This window comes from Galendromus occidentalis, unplaced genomic scaffold (genome assembly GCF_000255335.2).
Source record: "Galendromus occidentalis unplaced genomic scaffold, Mocc_1.1 scf7180000077484, whole genome shotgun sequence".
Classification (NCBI taxonomy): domain Eukaryota; kingdom Metazoa; phylum Arthropoda; class Arachnida; order Mesostigmata; family Phytoseiidae; genus Galendromus; species Galendromus occidentalis.
Window position 1 is genome coordinate 1368503 of NW_003805472.1, and position 17798 is coordinate 1386300.

General features: G+C 50.6%; 1 protein-coding gene across 1 annotated transcript; it reads right to left on the minus strand.

The window, feature by feature from the left end:
- Positions 1–276: 276 nt before the first annotated feature.
- On the minus strand, positions 277–17079 carry LOC100900177 (homeobox protein Mix.1-like). The gene is made up of 4 exons (XM_029112109.1): positions 16830–17079; positions 10490–10695; positions 841–894; positions 277–723 (listed from the first exon to the last, which is right to left on the minus strand). Exons 1-4 carry the CDS (start codon positions 17077–17079, stop codon positions 277–279), a joined length of 957 nt encoding a protein of 318 aa, XP_028967942.1.
- Positions 17080–17798: the final 719 nt, after the last annotated feature.

Here is a 17798-nt window from a genome sequence, read left to right on the forward strand (position 1 = left end):
TCGATTGGATCCCTCTAGGAAAGGAAGTGGAATCGCCTGAATCGTCGTCTCACAAGATCCCGAGGAGATGGAACTTATGAGAAATTGACCTCATACGCATCTTGTTTCAACGTCCCTCCGAGAAGTCCTCGTCCGCCCCGTGGGGGAACCGTGGCGAATGCGACGTCAGCGGTGGTTCTATCCTCGCGGTGACTCGCAGATGATGGCATGAGCAGCTCAAACAGGGGCCGTGCAATGAATGATCCTGACGCAGTCCTCACCGGTCAGGTCCGAGGACTACCTCGGATTGTCACGGAGAATGGCTTCTATGGAAAAAGGAGTTGTCGTAGGGTTTTCACGAGCCTCTTCCCACGGGGAGCTGGCGACTGACATACTCGCTGTCGCAGAACGGAAGGTTTCAATCTGGAATCGGAGTTGCAGAGAAGGGAGATCAATTCCGAAGTGTCCGAGTCCTCCGCGGAGCGATTCAGGGAGTTTCTCGAGACCTTGACAAGCATCTTCTAGATAGAGTTGGCGGAGAACGTTCACAATGCCTTCGCCGAGAGCAGCTAGATTCGAATTAGGTTTCGTCTGAGCTAGCTGCAGTCTCTTCAATTGGCGATCCAACTGCTTTCTAAGTTTCTTCTCTTTCTTATCCTTCTCTCGACGTTCGATCTCCGCAGGTGGAATGGGTTCTCCTGAACACGACTGAGGATGGGCATTGTGCGCGGGCCGACCGGGACCCTGGAATTCGAAGATATAGAATCAGTCCTAAAGGACTCGAACGCGAAGAGTATCTTCTACCGCCTGTATCCGCTCATAGTCCTGTGTGGGCTGGTCGAGAATATGCTTCTTACGCACCTTCTTTGTGTTTTCTTTCCGTCTCCACTTCGCTCTCCTATTCTGGAACCACACCTGGAAAAAATTGAGAGCGAGTCCGTACTACGGTCCCACTTCATTCATCAGGATCACCGATTATTATCATTCGTGCTTGAACGCGAATTCTCGCTGCGGAACAGGAGGGACCCGACTGGCAGTCGATCAAGACTTCCCGATGAGTTCTTCAGAACAGCGGGACGAGAACAGGTTGAGCAAAGGGATGGGAATCCGGCGGGTGGACGCAAGGGCGGCGTTGCTCAATGGAACAGACGCCTTGTGAACGCACCGAACGATCACAGTGTTGAACTCAGACGGCATTGAGTCGTACGTAGGGAATTGAGGCGTCAGTAGGAGCTTATTCTCCATCCGTCTCCCCGCGGGGGTCGTCGCTGGTCGCACCAAAGCTTTCACCCATCGCGAGTGCCAACTTCATCATTGATAAATGCAAGTCCCGCCGCGGTGTCTGAACGGCCCAACAATGAGATCCGTTTCTGCTCCGAGCTCTGAGGTTCACGCCTAAAAAACACTCTCATCGGCGATATTTCACTGGAGTGGCCATGGTCTAGTTGCGAACCGCAGCGTTCGAACAAAAATCTTTCGCGAGTGAAATTATAGTCCAGGTATCGGCTGATTCCGAGGGAACTCATTCGATAGATGGTGCCGCGAAGCCGGCAATCTCATCGAAGCTCCCGAAAATTCCATCTCGATGCCCTTGGAGTACCCAATGTAGCAAATAGACTAGAGCCTGGAGATGGACTCCATTCGGATAATATATGTACATTTTGCTGGCGTCCCTCTCATTCGCGCGGAACGGTTCCCGAGCTTTCGAAAACGACTGACTGGGTGAGTGAGTGACTGCTTGTTCGGTCGCTCTGTCTGTTCGGCCCTCAGTCGTTTGGTTGCTGGTTGTTGGGGTGTTAATGTGCACGAACTTAATCAATGGTAGCTCGCGGCTTTCCCTCGGCTCAAAGGTGCGTTCTTCGTCGGGATTCCTCGCCGACCGACAGATACAGCTTCGGCTCAATCCGACCTGAACAGAGACGCGCCGAGCGCTCGAGTGTATGAGAAACGTTTCGGCAGATGGTGTGAAAATTTAATTGATTGGTTGCTTGGTTTGAAAATCGGCTCATCATTCAGATGTCTTCATTTGCTGCTGCTCTTCACGCCGCCGCTCTAGTCATATCCTCGTTTTGCTTCGAGCTTCTCGCTTCTTTTTCTCAAGCACATTCGCCTTATTGAGATTTGTGGACGGCTCAATCGATATCTCTGTTATATTATTATGGTGCGTCAAGCTAATCATTATCTGTACTCTCGGTTATGCAGTCGTAGAGAGATGGACACGAGCTACACGCGTATCTGGGACGAATCCTCATGGAAAGAGATGGAATCCCAATTTTATGCATACAAAATCGGGGATTGACAACTTAACTTCGGGTTCCCAACACCTACGGCTCTCGGTCGAGTTCCGTTGCGATTTTGCGGAAATATCGAGAGACCTTCAATGTTGAACTCCACCTCGACCACGGTACCAAGGTCGCATATTCATTACCTAGTATTGAGCCCGACAGACGTGGGAGTTCGAAACGAATTTCCGGGGTCGGAGTTTCTCTAAACGTGATGCCTCCATTTGAGGATCACCGGCTCACGCTGCTCCGGTGTGACTCATTCAGCTGTTGTCTGGTTCGCTTGATTGAGACGGCTGGTGTCTATAGATTGGTTTTTGATGCTCGCCGGAGATTAAACCTCGGAACAAAATTAAAATCGAGCCCAGGAAGCTCGCCCCACCCTTGGTATCTAGTTCGGGCTGCTCCGGCAAGGGTCGATGTTTGATTAATGCCCCAGTAGTTGAAAAGCTGATTATGCTTATTTGTCACGGTTTTCGGAATCTTCTCGTCTCTACCGGCCCGCGAGCGCTCACACGATGAGTCGAAGGCGCCATGTCTCGTCCACGCTGGAAACTTTACTAGGAAATAGGAGATGAGGGCTTCGTGGTGGGGAAATTCGACTTGCGATTATAAGCAAGCCATAAGCTGACTGACCCCAGTATCCTAGATTTTCATTACACGGGCCGAGACCTGTCGGTCAAGTCATACCGAACTCCGTTAGCCCAATGATGGAAAAGTGAATGTCTCCTGGTCAGATTCTCCCACGCGAGCCGGTTATCTCCCAATCGAGGGAGCTAACCTCCGAAGTTCAGACGGGGGGAAAATAATTCATGACAGACGAAGCTGTTCAGACGAAGAAGCTGTTTTACACGATAGGTGAACATCCGCTCATCGTGTTTGAAAAGTTTGTCGTTACTTTCGGCCGGGGTTTGTGTTGAGAGGGCTCGATGCGGTGATGATGCTGCTGCTGCTTTCGTCTGTCGCTTCGTCTGACTTTCAGTCTGCATGCTGCTGTGTGTGATTGTGAGTCGAGTTCACGCATTCTCGCCGCAGGAACGCTGTGAAAAGAGTCAGCTCAAGGCATTCTAATGTCGGCGAGCACGCGAGACGTCGCTGGTCAAATGTTGAAGTGTTGCTTGCTTTGGTCACTCTGTGTGGTGTTCGTTGTCCAGAGATTATATTCCATGGATGGTTGGCCAACCGACTGACTGGCTAGGTGGCAAACGCTCGCTAGCTGATTCTTTTTACTGAAAGACTGCTTGAACGCAGAAGAAACCACGCCACAAACAGAATGGGATAGAAAATATTTTTAAATGGATAGATGGAGAAGAAGAGAGGAGCTCGGAGGATTAAGGAGATGTTCAGATTCGGTGACTCGCGGAGCCATCGTATGACCCGAGTCTCGTCTTTTCTAGCATCACCTATTGATCTGGACCTGTCCTTCCTTTGCCTCCGACTCCCCAGTGTTCCGGTGAGATCAGCGGACTCTGAGTAGAGTCGTCTTGGATGAGGTAAAGGGCTTCAAAGACGAGAAGCATCGATGAACTCCCTCATCAGGACATGGAATCGCATTATCGAAGGCCCAGGGTGAGCAAAACCGCGAATGTTCCGAAATTCTGTCCCGCGCTATCGCAGCACGCGATTCGTGTCTCCAACCATCGCTGCTGCATGATATGTGTAAATTCTCTCGAGTAATTTCCATTGCGGTCCCTTCTTGTTTCCGTGAAGATACCGAGCCCTGTTTACCCGATCCAAAGTCACTCATTCCATGTCCCGACTGTGAGTGTACGTATACTGTCATAAATCGTGTCGTCCGTCCTCTCATTGTGTCAGATGTGAGCCTATGCAGTCGGCAGCCGCCTTATCCCAAACGTTGACTTTTTCAGACGTGAACAAATTACAACGAGACAACCAGAGCGCGGCCGACATTCCCATGGAGGAAAAGGGCAGACGGGGGGAATTAGGCGAAAAAGACACACATTGCCGATGAGAGCGAGCAGTTCTCATTCCGGAGCAATAGTAAAAAATACGAAAAGCAATTGTAACCACAAGAATGGGATTGTAGCGAACAAATAAGACGTCAGTTTTCACACTTACGGACGCAAAGGGGGAACTGAACGGCTTCTCTCCGATTCGAAGGAGATTCAGATTGCCGAGGAAAGGATGCCATTGTATTTTTGACAAATTTCACACCGAAACATGACAACTGTAACAAAAAGTACCGAACTGAATACAAAACGCGTTTGTGGGTCTCGTCGATGCTGAGATTCCACGCATACCACCGGATTGAGACGTCAGTGCGCGCTACGGAGATAATTCAGTTCGCGTCGACGCTAAGACCTACGGAGCCTAACAGGTCGGCGAGTTTGAAGCAGTGACTTCATCAAAAACAAATGAAAATGATTGCGCCTCCGAACGCCAAAGATCTCTTAATCAGTGAAGTCCGCCGCGAGTGTCGATAGAGTACTCGGTGTCGGCCGTTCGGTGTTTTCGTCCGTTGAGTTTCCGCCGAGTCCACAAATCTCGGATCCGATCGAGGCGATTCTGGTGGAGTTCGTCTCAATCATGAAATCACACCCGGATCCTTGTCAATGAAGTTTCAGTGCATTGTTTCCGACAAGGAGCAGGGAGGACAGAAGTCTTCGGATCGTATCCAAGAGCGGTCGACCGCTGCACTCTCTACGCGGTTGCCGACTCAAAACGAATTGTGATTTCTTGAAGAAAATTCAATCAGGACCTAGGCGTTAATAAAATTGATCGTTCGAAAAGAGAGAAAAAAACGCGCGCGCCGAAGAAGCCACACCTGCTTCAGCGGCAGTCACAGCTCAACTTGACTTGGAGTGAGCGAGGTAGCGACGATCTATTGGATCATCGTCGTGGTCGAAGCAGCAAATCAGCTCGTCCCCAGATTACCTTCCGTTCCCTCTGATGCTATCTTCATTTCTATATTCCTTCCCGCGGCTCGGTCGTGGAGTTTCGTTGCGGTTCGCACTCTTTCTATTTTGTTTTAAATGACTTCTGGAGGCCCTCGCGTCTCTGTCAGAAGTGGACCGAACTTTCACTTTGACCATGGAGAGCAATGACGGCAGTTCCGACTCCGCGAATTAGCAGCACCAAAACGTACGGGGTTTCGGAGAGAATAAGGAGCGAGCACTCACAAACACCGAAGCAACCCTCACACCTCGGATCGCCATTCCTCACTGCGAGGTTTTCAAAGATTCGATCTTCAAAGCACGCGTGCTCGCTTCCTCTTTTTTTCTCTTTTCAGTTTCTCTTGCCGGTTTCGTTTCTTCTGAAACGTGTGCACGATTTTGATTCGTTGTCGATTTATAACGGGAGACCTTCGGTGAAGGACCACTTCCGAAAGCAACATATATCCTCTGGGTGACGTCTTCATGAAGCGCCTCGCTGTTGAGGTTTATTGGGACCTCATGACTTTGAAGGTAGCCGATATCCTACAGTAAGATACCGTGATAACAAATGAGTCTCTGTCTCAGGAGGCTATCGATGCATGGGATTCCCGAAGACCAGGGAACGAGGCATAACGCATAACTCGGTGGCGGGTTGAATAATTCCCCTATTTCGGGGACGGGGTGCGTGAATTGATTTTGGTCGCAATCATCGTGAGCAACCAGAATTAGGAATCCTGCTTTTTCTCTTCCTCAGACCCTTAGGACATTCGCAGTGAGAAAGCAGCGGAGAGGATTCCGACGGTCCCGAACCGGCGAATTTTAAGCGAGAAAGTCATTGGAGTTCCTTTCTTTTTCACCGATCGAAACATCGTCAACATCATCATCGACTCACAGTATTCAGAAAGTAAACGGAGCCCTTGGATCCCGACGGGCTCCATGGACCGGCAAGCAAAACTTGTGATGACGCTCGAGGTGGGCGTCTATAATCACACGAACAGCGAAGACGACCTCAGAGTCGTATGCCACCACCTGTTCTCCTGAAGCTCGTTGAATTTTTCTCTAGGTGTTTTTTTATATGTGTATGAAGCGCACCCAGCCATCAGCAATCATTCAGCAGCATGAAGTTTCTTTCTCTCGGTGGCCGAAACTGTCAGCGACAACCTCACCCGACAGCTCGTTCACTGACTGTTAGTGTCGTTTCCTTTCGCTTAGTGACGATGACTCCAAGTGAAGACGGGAGACCCGCTCCTTTTCACTTGATCGGAAACGTTCTTTGGTCGTTTGCTCAACCACCCCGCCATGCGGCATCTTCGTTGCTGTCGAATTTGCGTCCACAGTTCTCATAGCCCCCGCGATCGAGGGAAAGAAATCGTGTGACACCTCCGATAACAACGAGCGACGGCAGCAGACTTCTTCTGCTTCGGCAATGTCACTAGCCAGACAAACGAAGGGATAGCCGGTCGAGCGGGCGGGCGGGCAGGCGACCGGCCACTCAATGATGATTTGATACAATAAAGAATAAGCAAAGGTAGCAACAACAGCAACGTCGACAACTTAAGTCATGGGAGACGATGACGATGGCGACGGGTATCATCTGGCAGGAACGAGCAAACGCACCAAAACTATCGCAGTTTCGGCCGAAGGCATCCCGACCACCACAGGCACCAATCATGAGAAGTCATTGAGGCCTCCTCATATTTTCGGTTTACTTTTCCCTCTCTAACTGCAGAAACATACACATATCTTCTCTGAATTTATCTAAGGCTTTTCATCGCCTCCGCTCGCTCTCTCGTCTCTTTGCTCGAGAGATAATTTTTGTGCACTTCTTTTCCCATTTTTTCTCTCGCTGACAATCATTTATCTAAACAATTCTTCGCATCCTCCCCGCAAGACACTATACCCGCAACCATCTCCAGGGACTCGGCGAGTCTCTTCGTTGGGTACGAGTGATATAAGAGAAGCAGCTCGTAAAGCAAACACCTTGACCACCAGAAATTCATCAAATCGATGCAACCTCGCTCAACAAAGTCCCGGAAGCTCCACGCTAGAGAGTCATCTCGAAACTTCGCGAATGTGGGAGCTCGGCATGCATGCTCCGATCCGGACTCTGAATCAGGGAAAAAAATTGAATGGATTCTGTTCTCTCCAACTTCGATGCCCTGTCATTTCTAGTGAGCTTCGGGGAGCTCAATGAGCAATCCTGTCGGTTAGACGTCAGAGAGGGAGTGAGAGAGCGTGCACGAGAGGAGTGGTCAAGGGAGGTCACGCAACGTGAAGAAAAACGAATACTCAATCAACGCACGGTAGCAACAGACACCCAGATACGGGCTGGGTGTATCTGATATTCGGAAGAGAAACAGAGTACTTCATATGCATGCGTCGGGGGAAAACAGTCAGACCGCCTGTCGGTAGGTTCGGCAAGGAGACGCTCAGACCTACTAACATGCAGACTAAGTATGACGAAAGCACGGCACGGAAGGTGCATCTGAATGAGTCGCCTTTTTAGTTCACCACCGTGGAAGCCGTCACGGTGAGCGACAGACTGTCGTCAGCAAGCAGCGAGCGAAAGGAGTTGGCGAGTTCATCAAGTTCATGCATTTTTCACGCGTCACTTATGAATTGAAACTTTCATTCGAATCATGACCATCCACGATCAGAACCTTCTACGATAGTATCTCATGATCGAATCCCTGGGCGCAGGAGGCTGCCGCTGAGTGCATGGGAAAACTAAATTTCTCGTCGGAATCAAACATTGTTGGGACCGTCGAGACATCGGGAACGAAAGCTCGCCGTATAAAGTGGATGTCTGAATCACTTCAATTTGAAGCATCGATGAAGCGCGAACAAACATTCGCCACCATTCATCAAGAACCCGGAGGATGCTGAACACCGGATGAGTGATTGGCCGGTCGACGGCCAGTCATAGCGTTCCGAATCCTGGCGTCAGCACTTTCAGGCCCGTTTCGTGCTGTCAGGCGGTCAGCTGTTGATCATTTCGGATTTTCGTTTGTTCGGAATGATCTTCCGCGTGATTGCGTCCGGAGTAGGCGCTCTCCTTATCTATTTGTCAGTCCCACTCGATTTTTTCGGTTTCATCGGTAGAGGAGAGGGAGTCAACAGCTCATCAAGAATTTCGAATCGCTCGCAACGGGATGAGGCATTGTATGGTATGGAGATGTGGCTGAATCTTTTCACCCATTCCATCTTCGTCGTACCGCGGAGCGCAGACCTCGACAGGGCACTTTCTCATTCCGATCAGGATTCGATAAATGGGGAAACCGTGGTGGAGGTCCGTGAGGGACGACACCCCACTTTCGATGAGCTCGGGTATGCGCTCGGTGCGGGTTACACCTTCCAGGAATACCCTGCTCAGGAATGCGCGCTTTCCGGAAGTTCTCCCCCGCCTCCTTGCCTATCCGAGATCCACGGAGCTGAGGTCCCGCAAGGGCGACACTATCATTTGTCGTCTACAGAGGGAATTCGTCCGAAGGAGGGAAACAACAAGCTCTGAAACGCAGGGGTCGTTTTCTGTGATGTGATCCTTTGAGCGGGCGCATTTCGTCACTTGAACTGTGGCTAGCTTTAGCGAATGGGGCGTCTAGTCGATGAGTGCCCGCATGCCGCTCAATCATTTCATTACGCCTTGACAGAAACACACATTCGACGTCGCTTGGATGGACGGACCAACGAATGGTTACATAGACGGCCGAACGGAGCAGCCATGCAGCCAGTCTGCCAACCATCCACCATGGACGTGCTCCTCGACGTCAACAGGATCGCCAGATGCTGTCGTCGGATCACTGTCCTCATGTAGTACGATGCGGGATCGTCGTCGTTGGGCAGGCACGCAGTGTCGCTAGAAGGTGGCTCAATCGACGAAAAATGACAAATTGAATTCCGGGCCCACATGACCGACGGCGATCCGGAAAAAATCCTCGGTGTTCCATGGTCGTGAAAGGTGTTTCTGGCGGTAGCTATATCTGCCACTTATTAGCTTTCGATCGCTCAACAGAGGGGGACGGCAAGAGGAGCGCGGAGGGAAAACTCGAGGGAAAATTAGCAGAACCTCAGGATGCCAGACATTGGGACAGGGCGGCCTGGCGGACAGCCCGCTAGAACTACCCAAGGAGACCCCGCATCATCATCGGACTATCCGTCAAACCGTCATGAGGTTATCTATTTGCCACTCATCACATCTGGCTCATACTTGAATGCTCGCTCGAGTTCTTTTCATAGGACGACGATCCGATTGGTCTAAAATTATCTGTTCCGTTTTCCATTTCTTTCTGCTTCTTCAAATCGGAGTCCCCAGGAGAGCATGGGACAGACGAAAACTTTCGGGGTGTAGAATATCAAAATACCAGCACATCGGATCAGATTTGCGAACGCATCGAAAGGGACAAAAATGACCGCACGAAACATTCATCGGTCCCTCATTCACGTAACCCAATCGAATGCTTCTCGTTCATGAGCTGGCTTGGAGGCTCTTTTCTCCGTCATTCTTCCGCAGTATTAATTATTTATCGGGATAGAAGGCTCTGTCTGAAGTATTCGTCTCCGAAAAGTTCTCCCAGGCCAGTCGATTCTGAGTCGGCGTAGTAGGACCCACGGCTCGCTGTTAATACGTTTTGTTTTCTCGTAGATTGGCGCGACCGATACGTAATTTGCTACCGTGGCGGAGTCTATGGGGGTCCTCGAGAGCTGTGGTGATGACTTACAGCACGGAAGCATATACCATGTACATATGTATATCCGCTCATCTGTTAAGGGTGGCACCGAAAACAAACGGCAACGAGCTGAGCGTCTTTCGCTACCGGTGTAATAGATATTCCGTCACTGATAGCAGTGAATGAATTACGGAGAACATATATGACCGAGACAGACAACTCCGTACGGACACTCACTCACTCACTCAGTCAGGTCAGTCACTCCATGAGTGAGTGACCGACCTGCTGCCCGTGAGAGATGTAAGTCCAGATAAGTTTGCGGTCATCGACGCTAGGCTTCACATCCCCCAGACAAATCGGTTGTCGGCTCCGGCTTCTGTGGCATTATTATCCGGTCTCGAGCCAGCTCGATGTCTCGGTCTGAGGCTCAGAGCTCACGTTTGAAACCGCGGCAGTTAGTCGAGGAAACCCCCGGACCTTGCATTTCGGAATCGAAATCGGCGCACCATGGTCGAGTGCACATGGTACCGCGGGTGAGGCAGGTCGAGCCTTCCGCAGAGGGAATTTTCAGAGAAAACCCCCCGCTCCGAGCTATGGGCCTATGTTTCCCGTATATCATGCAAAGGAGATCCCTTTCCCCCTCATGCAGTGGGGAGCCGAAAATTACCTGAATCCTCGACTCGGAGAGATCGAGCCTTAACGCTAGGGCCTCGCGGAGGAATACGTCGGGATAATGGGAGATCTGGAAGGCTTTCTCGAGCTCCTCCAGTTGCCAGGCGTTGAAATTGGTGCGACATCTTCTCTGACGCGCGTCCAGATCCGAATCGCTCTCTGTAAGCAAGCGGAAAAAAAGGAAACATATTAGCGATTGAGCTCTTGAGCTTCTCACACAGACTAGATAGTATTCTCATTTGCCCATCGACCAGAGCGGATTGATGGCGAAGCAATTCGTGAACGGATGTCATTTAGCGGAAAATCGCTTGAACGGGAGATTTTCACGTTTGAAACAAAGAACATTTAGTACTTCCAGGCCATTTCGCTCACATTACATCTCGAAGGTTACTACAATATAACACCAATGCCTAGTTCTCACTCGAAATCTTCATTATCATGTCCCGATTCCGACATCCGTTGGAGCCATAATTAGCTGAAACCCGTGCCAGATGAGCGCTGTGCCCCGAGACGAACGGCTACGGTAATCCGGAAGGAGCTCATAAACTGTGGCAATCAAGCGCAAAATGTATAAGTCCGTTGCAGGTCACCGGATAGGGGATCGATCTCTCAGGCGCGGATTTTTCGGAAGGTTCCTCCATCCGCAAACAGAGGCACACCGTAATGGACAGGGGATAGGTCTTTCGAGAGCGGACTCCTGCCTGATCAGTCAGTGAGTGCGTTGGTCATGCCGAAACAGTTTTTACTGATTGGCTAAAAAGAGGGCGTGGTCATCTCGAAAAGTTTGTGACCGACCGTCGAACATTTGTCGTCGTTGTTTCGGTACAAATCGAAATGAACGACGATGACAATGGGAAGCGAGACTTCACAGAGATCAGACCGAGCGAGGCGGAGTGAGCTCACCGAAATGCAATCAATTCACGAAATAGCAGACCCACAGGAACCAGCTCAGTCTCTCGAATCATTCCTGTCGGCATCGTATTCAACCAGAGTTGAAACAAAGTACGTTCGACCGGAGAGAGAGAGCAAGCGAGAGAGGTCGATTGTCAAATCGTCATCGTATGCTTATGGCAGGACCATTCAAACTTGATCCTCAAATTGTCTAACCGTACATTTATAGCCGCGTACGTGAAATAGTACATTTTCCATGAGGTCGCTATCGAATCCAAATTGGGCTGTCGTCGCGTTTGACAGCTCAATCGTCATCTACGCTCGAACACAGAGAATTCGGAACACAGAAAGCTCGGAGACCGAATCGGACTCGATTATATGGTCAGCGAGGGAGCACGAAAGATTACCTAGGGACCGGGGAAGAATTCTCGGATTATTATTATTTCCAGAAATCATAACTTCCCGAAAGTTCACCGCAGGATCCCGTTCATTAGAGGTCGATTATTTTGGATTCTTGATTTCGATGTGGTTCGACCTAATTCGGAAGAATCCTTCATTCACTACAAATGGTTGGGGAAAAAGCTCGAGCTCTCTGCCTATCTTCCAGACAGACTGCGTAGGGCCGTCAGCGTTTCGCCACGATTCCCACGGCCAAATGGTGGGTCTGGATTAAGTTTTCGAATTCAAATACGAAGTCCCACTTTAATGTGACGAAGAGTCGGAGAAACGTCAAGAATTCGGAAGGATTCGGAACACGTGTCTAAGAGCAACTACTACTAGAAGAAGACGGGTAATTTTTGTTGTAACCGGCAAGGAGAATAAATAGTGTTTGTGAGCGCCGGTTAGACACATACATCTGCGCATATATATTTATAAAGGCTTTCCGTTGATGGCTCGGTTTCTTTGATTTTTCGCCTCTCGTCGCCTGGACCAACTCCGTTTCGAGCATTCTTTCCACAAGGTGGAAGACGTCGTTGGTCCGGGCCGAATTACTAAATCGTCAACTGGATAAAGTGGAGATTCTCCAGGGCCCATGAGCGGAGCAATGAAATCCTCGACTCCGCGCTCATTCTCCGAGATGTCCACCGAAGGTCGTATTGACTCAAACATGCGCAGTATTCACTGCAGAGGTCACAGCAGCAAAGACACGCCTGCTCTCTTTCGTCGAGGTCGGCACTTCGGCGGAACCCTCGATCCGCCGTAAATGCCGAGCATCGATGACAAACGGGAGACAAATGGATTTGGATCCGCGTCGTCGAAGCCAGAAACCGAAGAGAACGCAGCTCAGCGAAAATGGGAGTTAGATTATACATATATAAAAGAATTTCGTCTCCGAGTTGAGCGGCTTCTCATCGCTTCTTCTCCCCGCGCATCGTTCGTAAGTAATTGGGAATCCGCTCACCGGACGCTCAAGCGCGTATGTAGCGACCGGGTGAAGTCGACGAGCAACAAGTGCCATAGCTGTAGATGACCATTCGAGCCGGTCGGTCGGTCGAGCGACCGGACGACTGACTGAGAAATAGCGACTATTATTTCGAGAACGCTGACTCTTTACGGCGACAGGCAAGGAGAACGAAGAGAGAAAAAGGTTTGTCCACCATCAGACGTAACAAGCAGCCATCGGAGCTGGCGACAGGCAGAATAAGAAGTTCAAACATGATTTATAAAATTAATTGCAACACAAATAAATATAAAGCGTCTCCTTGTCCGGAGAAGAGGAAAATGACCGGGAGAGAGAAGTCTTCGCCGACGGAGTCGGAGGAGCGATCGAGGACCACGATGACGATTACATTACGTCGATGGGGTTGGATATGAATTCGAAGACTGCGACGATCGAGATAATGACGGAAATTGTGATTATGGGACGAATCGCTGCTGACAAGCCCAATTACGATGAAGTCACTCGGCTGCCCGCTCGCTCGCTCAGTCAGTCAGTCGTGTCAGAATTCGTACCCTATTCATTTGGGAGGATTCCCCCTCAAGTGAAAAACCGGTCGATCGAGTTGGCCAAGAAGTCTCAGAATATTCGCCCCGAGCTAATCCGCATCTCAGGTTCGTACAGCTCTAGCGGAGTTGTTCCTTTCCGAATCGTCTCCAGGATGGATTACATTTTTTTTTGAGTCAAGACACTTTTTTTCCCGGAGTCAGGACACTCTTCGTTCTACGGAAATCGACGATTTTTCGTGTCGTCCCTGAGGGAACCCAATGAGATTCTTCCTCCCGATCCCGCGAAATTCTCCGAAACGCTCGCGACTCATTGCACGAACCGCAAGGATATGGAAGTCTCGAACTATGTCCCATGATTCCGGTATCAAAATCGCGTTCATGATCGTACGAAAAGATGAGCCGAGGGAGTTCCTGATTTGACAATCTCCGTATGTCGCCCTCACAAACTGAATGGATTTCAAGACCTCGCATCTGTCTTTGCCCCTTTCTCTCCTCGAACAATCCCGACAGCATAATTCTCCTCGATCTGTTTGATGATGGCGGCGCACTGACTTCGCTCGAATGCCAGACGTTCCGGGTCGCGCTGAGGGAGACACCAGGCTTTATAAAACCTCGAATCACGACGCATTTAGAAATGAGATAGAGATAAAAACCGAAAGGCTGGCCGAGCGGCGAGCAGGCAGGCACGTTCGAGGAGAACCAAAGCGGACATCTGATGAAGAGGAATCCGAATCGTCGGATGATGGATCTAGCCACGGATTCGCGGATCGATTTTTCGAAATTGATGTCGATGGGTGGCTCTGTTCCCAATGCTCACTCGTTCGTTTGTTTGTTCGCCGAGTGTTCCGACAAGTTCCTTTTCCTCCATCTGGTCATCTGGATATCCACCCATCAATCGATCCATCCGAAGACCGCCCACCCGCTTCCCCATCAGTCCGCCACTGTCTTCGACTTCGGATTATAGGGACGATCGTTGAATTTCGAAATAGTCAAAACTCATTATACAGAACAGGCACAACGCGGCCGAGAGCCTGTTTGAAGGATAGAACGCATTCGGTGGAATCCTCACTCGGCTAGTTAATTCCGTTGATGAAGAGGAATCGATCCATCTGATTTCGAAATCTGTAAATCACGGACATTACGACTCTAACGGAGAGGCTTTTGGTTTTGGTGAGACAAAAAGCGCTCTGCGCCTCTCGCAGTGGTTGCGTCCCCCTGAGCCCGGGACTCCGAGCATTAAGGATGAATTAGCTAATTACAGTTTAATTCAGAGCGGGCGAGAGCCCGGCTAAAAAAAGTCAAAGACCGCTTCCCTGGAGCAAAGTTGCCCCCAGGGCGCGCATACATGACTCCTCTGTTCTTGCTTGTTCCTATGGAACGCGCGGGAATCCAATATTTAACTAGTAGAGACTCGCTAGGATGGCTCCATGAATGGGAGCGCGAAGACGCCGGGGAACAACGAGCAATGAAGGGAAGATCGGGAGGAAAGCAGAGGCCTCCATCTCAGAGTGCATCGTTATGCTCCATGCACCGGTCGGTCGATGGTCACAAGATACGCGAGCGCATTAATTATGTTGCGCTGTTATGCATTACGTCAAAAAGCTCGCTCGTACCGTCGCATCAGGCCGCTCACCCTGTCCCGGTCTTCATTCCGACTCAAGCTCAACAAATTATCCTTCGAGCTCAAAGTATCTAGAGATGGGACATATTCGACGCAATGCGGGAAGCCCCCGATCCGGCAACCGGTACATCCAAATTCGAGTGTTTTCACAGTCCGTCGGAAGAGTAGGCGATGCCGCCACTCGAGCAGTTGTTTGCCGCCGTTTGTCGCAGAACGGTGGTGGGATGATTAGGGCAATTGAAATTGTCTTCGAAAGCAACAAGAGAACGCTCCAGCACGAAGAGGATGGCAGCTGGACGACTTGCTCTGCTGTTCGCCGCGCGGCTCTCATATTTCATTTCATAACGTCGACAAGTCGACGACAGTGTAATTTTCCCAAATACAAGAATGAAGTTACAACGAGTGAGAAAGGAAGGGCTTCGCATGGCTGTTGCCGCTGAACGAAGCTTTTCGAAGACGAAAGACGCTTTCAATTTCCTGCGGATCGTCGAGAAGTTTCCCGGAATGGTCTCTCGAAAGAGTTCGCGGACTGCGCCATCTAGGAATCTCATCAAATATTATGAGACGGAGGGGATATTCATTCGCAGGAACTGGAAAATTCATTCAGCTAAACCATCAACGGGAAGCGCTAGAAAGAATTCTGAGCTGTCCACAATTATAATTTTCTAGTCCATGATTCATGACCATTGGATAATTCAAGTGTTGGATCCAGCTTCGCTATTCCGTCGCAAGGAGCAGCAGAGAAACACGGGATAGAGGGGCTACATATTAATTGCTCCAACTTATGGGGAGCGTTTGTCCGGGCGCGACGAGGAGGAGAAAATTGCTTCTGATTGTTGTGATTCCTCAGTTGACAACAAGCTGTTGCTTGTAATCTCGATGTTTTCAGTCAGACTTTCAGCCTAAGTTCTGGAGTAAAGTGGATTTTTGAGCTTCTTTTCGAGTCGCTCCGGCTGCCAGACCTCGAGAATTGCCCCTTACCTTATTCATCTCTCAGCAGGTTGACGCTTCTTTTCGACTCACCAGGATTCAAGCACCACATTTTTACCGCGAATAATATGACTCCAGGATCATCGTCTGTGACGGAACCCTGCGCCTGCGCCTTTTTGAGTTCTCATCGATAGAAACCTACGTTGCGAGATCATTCGCATCGTAGATCCCTACACCGTATCCTCTCTCTGCTTACCCTCCATCCGGTCTGCTCTTTCTCAGTTTCTATTCCGATCCTGCTTTTGGGTTCGCAAACAAGAAATATGTCGGGCACATCTGAATGTGTGATGTCACTCTCCATCGATCCCTGGTTCGGTTGTGTACGGAAGACAATAAACATCGCCCACACTCGCCGCCGCTAAATGACTCCAGGGCCAATATCGGGATGGGGTCTAAAAAAGATTTGTTGGCCGGTGCATTACGGTTCGGCGTTTCTGTATGATCCATGAATTATTCGACTTCGGTAATCGCAGGCAGTCAACGTCTCATCGGAGCGAGCGTCATAGATGAAGCGAGTTGCGACTTGCGACCCCCCAAGATTCTGCAGCGTTCTAGCGAATCATGAAATGGATTGGAAGACGTTGCCGCTTCCTCGTTGCTCCCAATGCATGCACTCCTGAGGCGGAATCAAGCTTCAGGTAGGTGAGCCTGGGGGGAACTCTGTTCCGGATGTCCGGGCACAGACTCAGCCAGTCGACTTCGGACAGGATTGATGCAACAATTCACAACATGGGTGCTTAGGAAAAGCGTGAGGAATACTGTACCGGGAGGAGCGGAACATTCGGTGTACTCTGAGTGAAAATATTTCATCGTCACGATGCCGCAAGCGTTCCCGGACAAGGGCTAGAGCTGAGACTTCTCCATTCTAATGTCCAACTGCACCCACCTGCTCCAGAACGCGGCTGGTCCGTCGATGAGCCGTTCGTACGCTCCGTGCTCGAAGAGATTATGTCCTTCTTGAGGAGGTCGTCGATGAGGTAACTGCATTTCCGACGTTCTTCGAGACGGCGTTGATGTTCTTCATCAATTTCAACGCTGGCCACCACCTGTCTCGTCGACAGATCGAGTCCGGTGAGGTCACCACCGAAAGCACCGTCACCGTTTCGTTTCTCACGATCGAAGCTATTATTGTTCATTGTGCAACGTGAGCTGTGCACTTCAAGAAGCATTCGCACTGAATCGCTCCGACCGAACGTTTCCGAGTTGCATCGTCAGCAGGTGTTGTCGCTCAGCCCTGCTGCGACCGACTCCATCGGTTGGCGGATCAACGTCGCTCCGTAACTCAAGCAATAGAAGCGAACGAAGCACCTGCTCGCAGGGTCTGCTCTGCCGCAGCCGTTTGAGGAGGCGAACTCTTGCAAACGAACTCTCGGGCTTCCTTCGGACGGACAGAGGGCGCGACGGGGAATCCTGGCCGCTGTTTCGATTGCCTCGAAGGAAACGCCGCAACTTAGAACGGCTGCTGAGGGCGGAGACTTAGGCGTGGCTTCGAGTTGAGGGGACTCGGGGGAGCCGGGCCACTCGCGCCCGAGGAGATCGGGAACAGCGGCAGCGACGGCGGCGGCGGCAGTGAAGGCTCACGGGGCCGGAAGAGTCGCCGCACAACTCGACGAAGATAGCCGAGACCCAATGGATAACTAATACGGCGGTGGGGTATGTTCCGGGGTAGGGGAGGGCAGGCAGACGAGCAGGGAGGCATTCGGAGTGGGGGGAGGGAGGCACGTGGAGGGCAACCGTATTATCACTGAGCAGCCAGCTGAACATAGGCAGCTGATCACCACCTCCAGATTGTATTTCTGATCTCTCCGAATCACTAGACGGAACGGCTTCGGGCTCTTGGAGTAGAATCCGCTCG

What these genes read in the sequence shown, in the direction of transcription:
- LOC100900177 (XM_029112109.1), bottom strand. Translation starts at nt 17,079, where the DNA reads ATGAACAATAATAGCTTCGATCGTGAGAAACGAAACGGTGACGGTGCT. An exon ending in CCAGCCGCGTTCTGGAGCAG is followed by an intron (nt 10,696 to 16,829) that starts GTGGGTGCAGTT and finishes GAAGCTCAAGAG; the next exon opens with CTCAATCGCTAATATGTTTC. An exon ending in TCTCCGAGTCGAGGATTCAG is followed by an intron (nt 895 to 10,489) that starts GTAATTTTCGGC and finishes AATTTTTTCCAG; the next exon opens with GTGTGGTTCCAGAATAGGAG.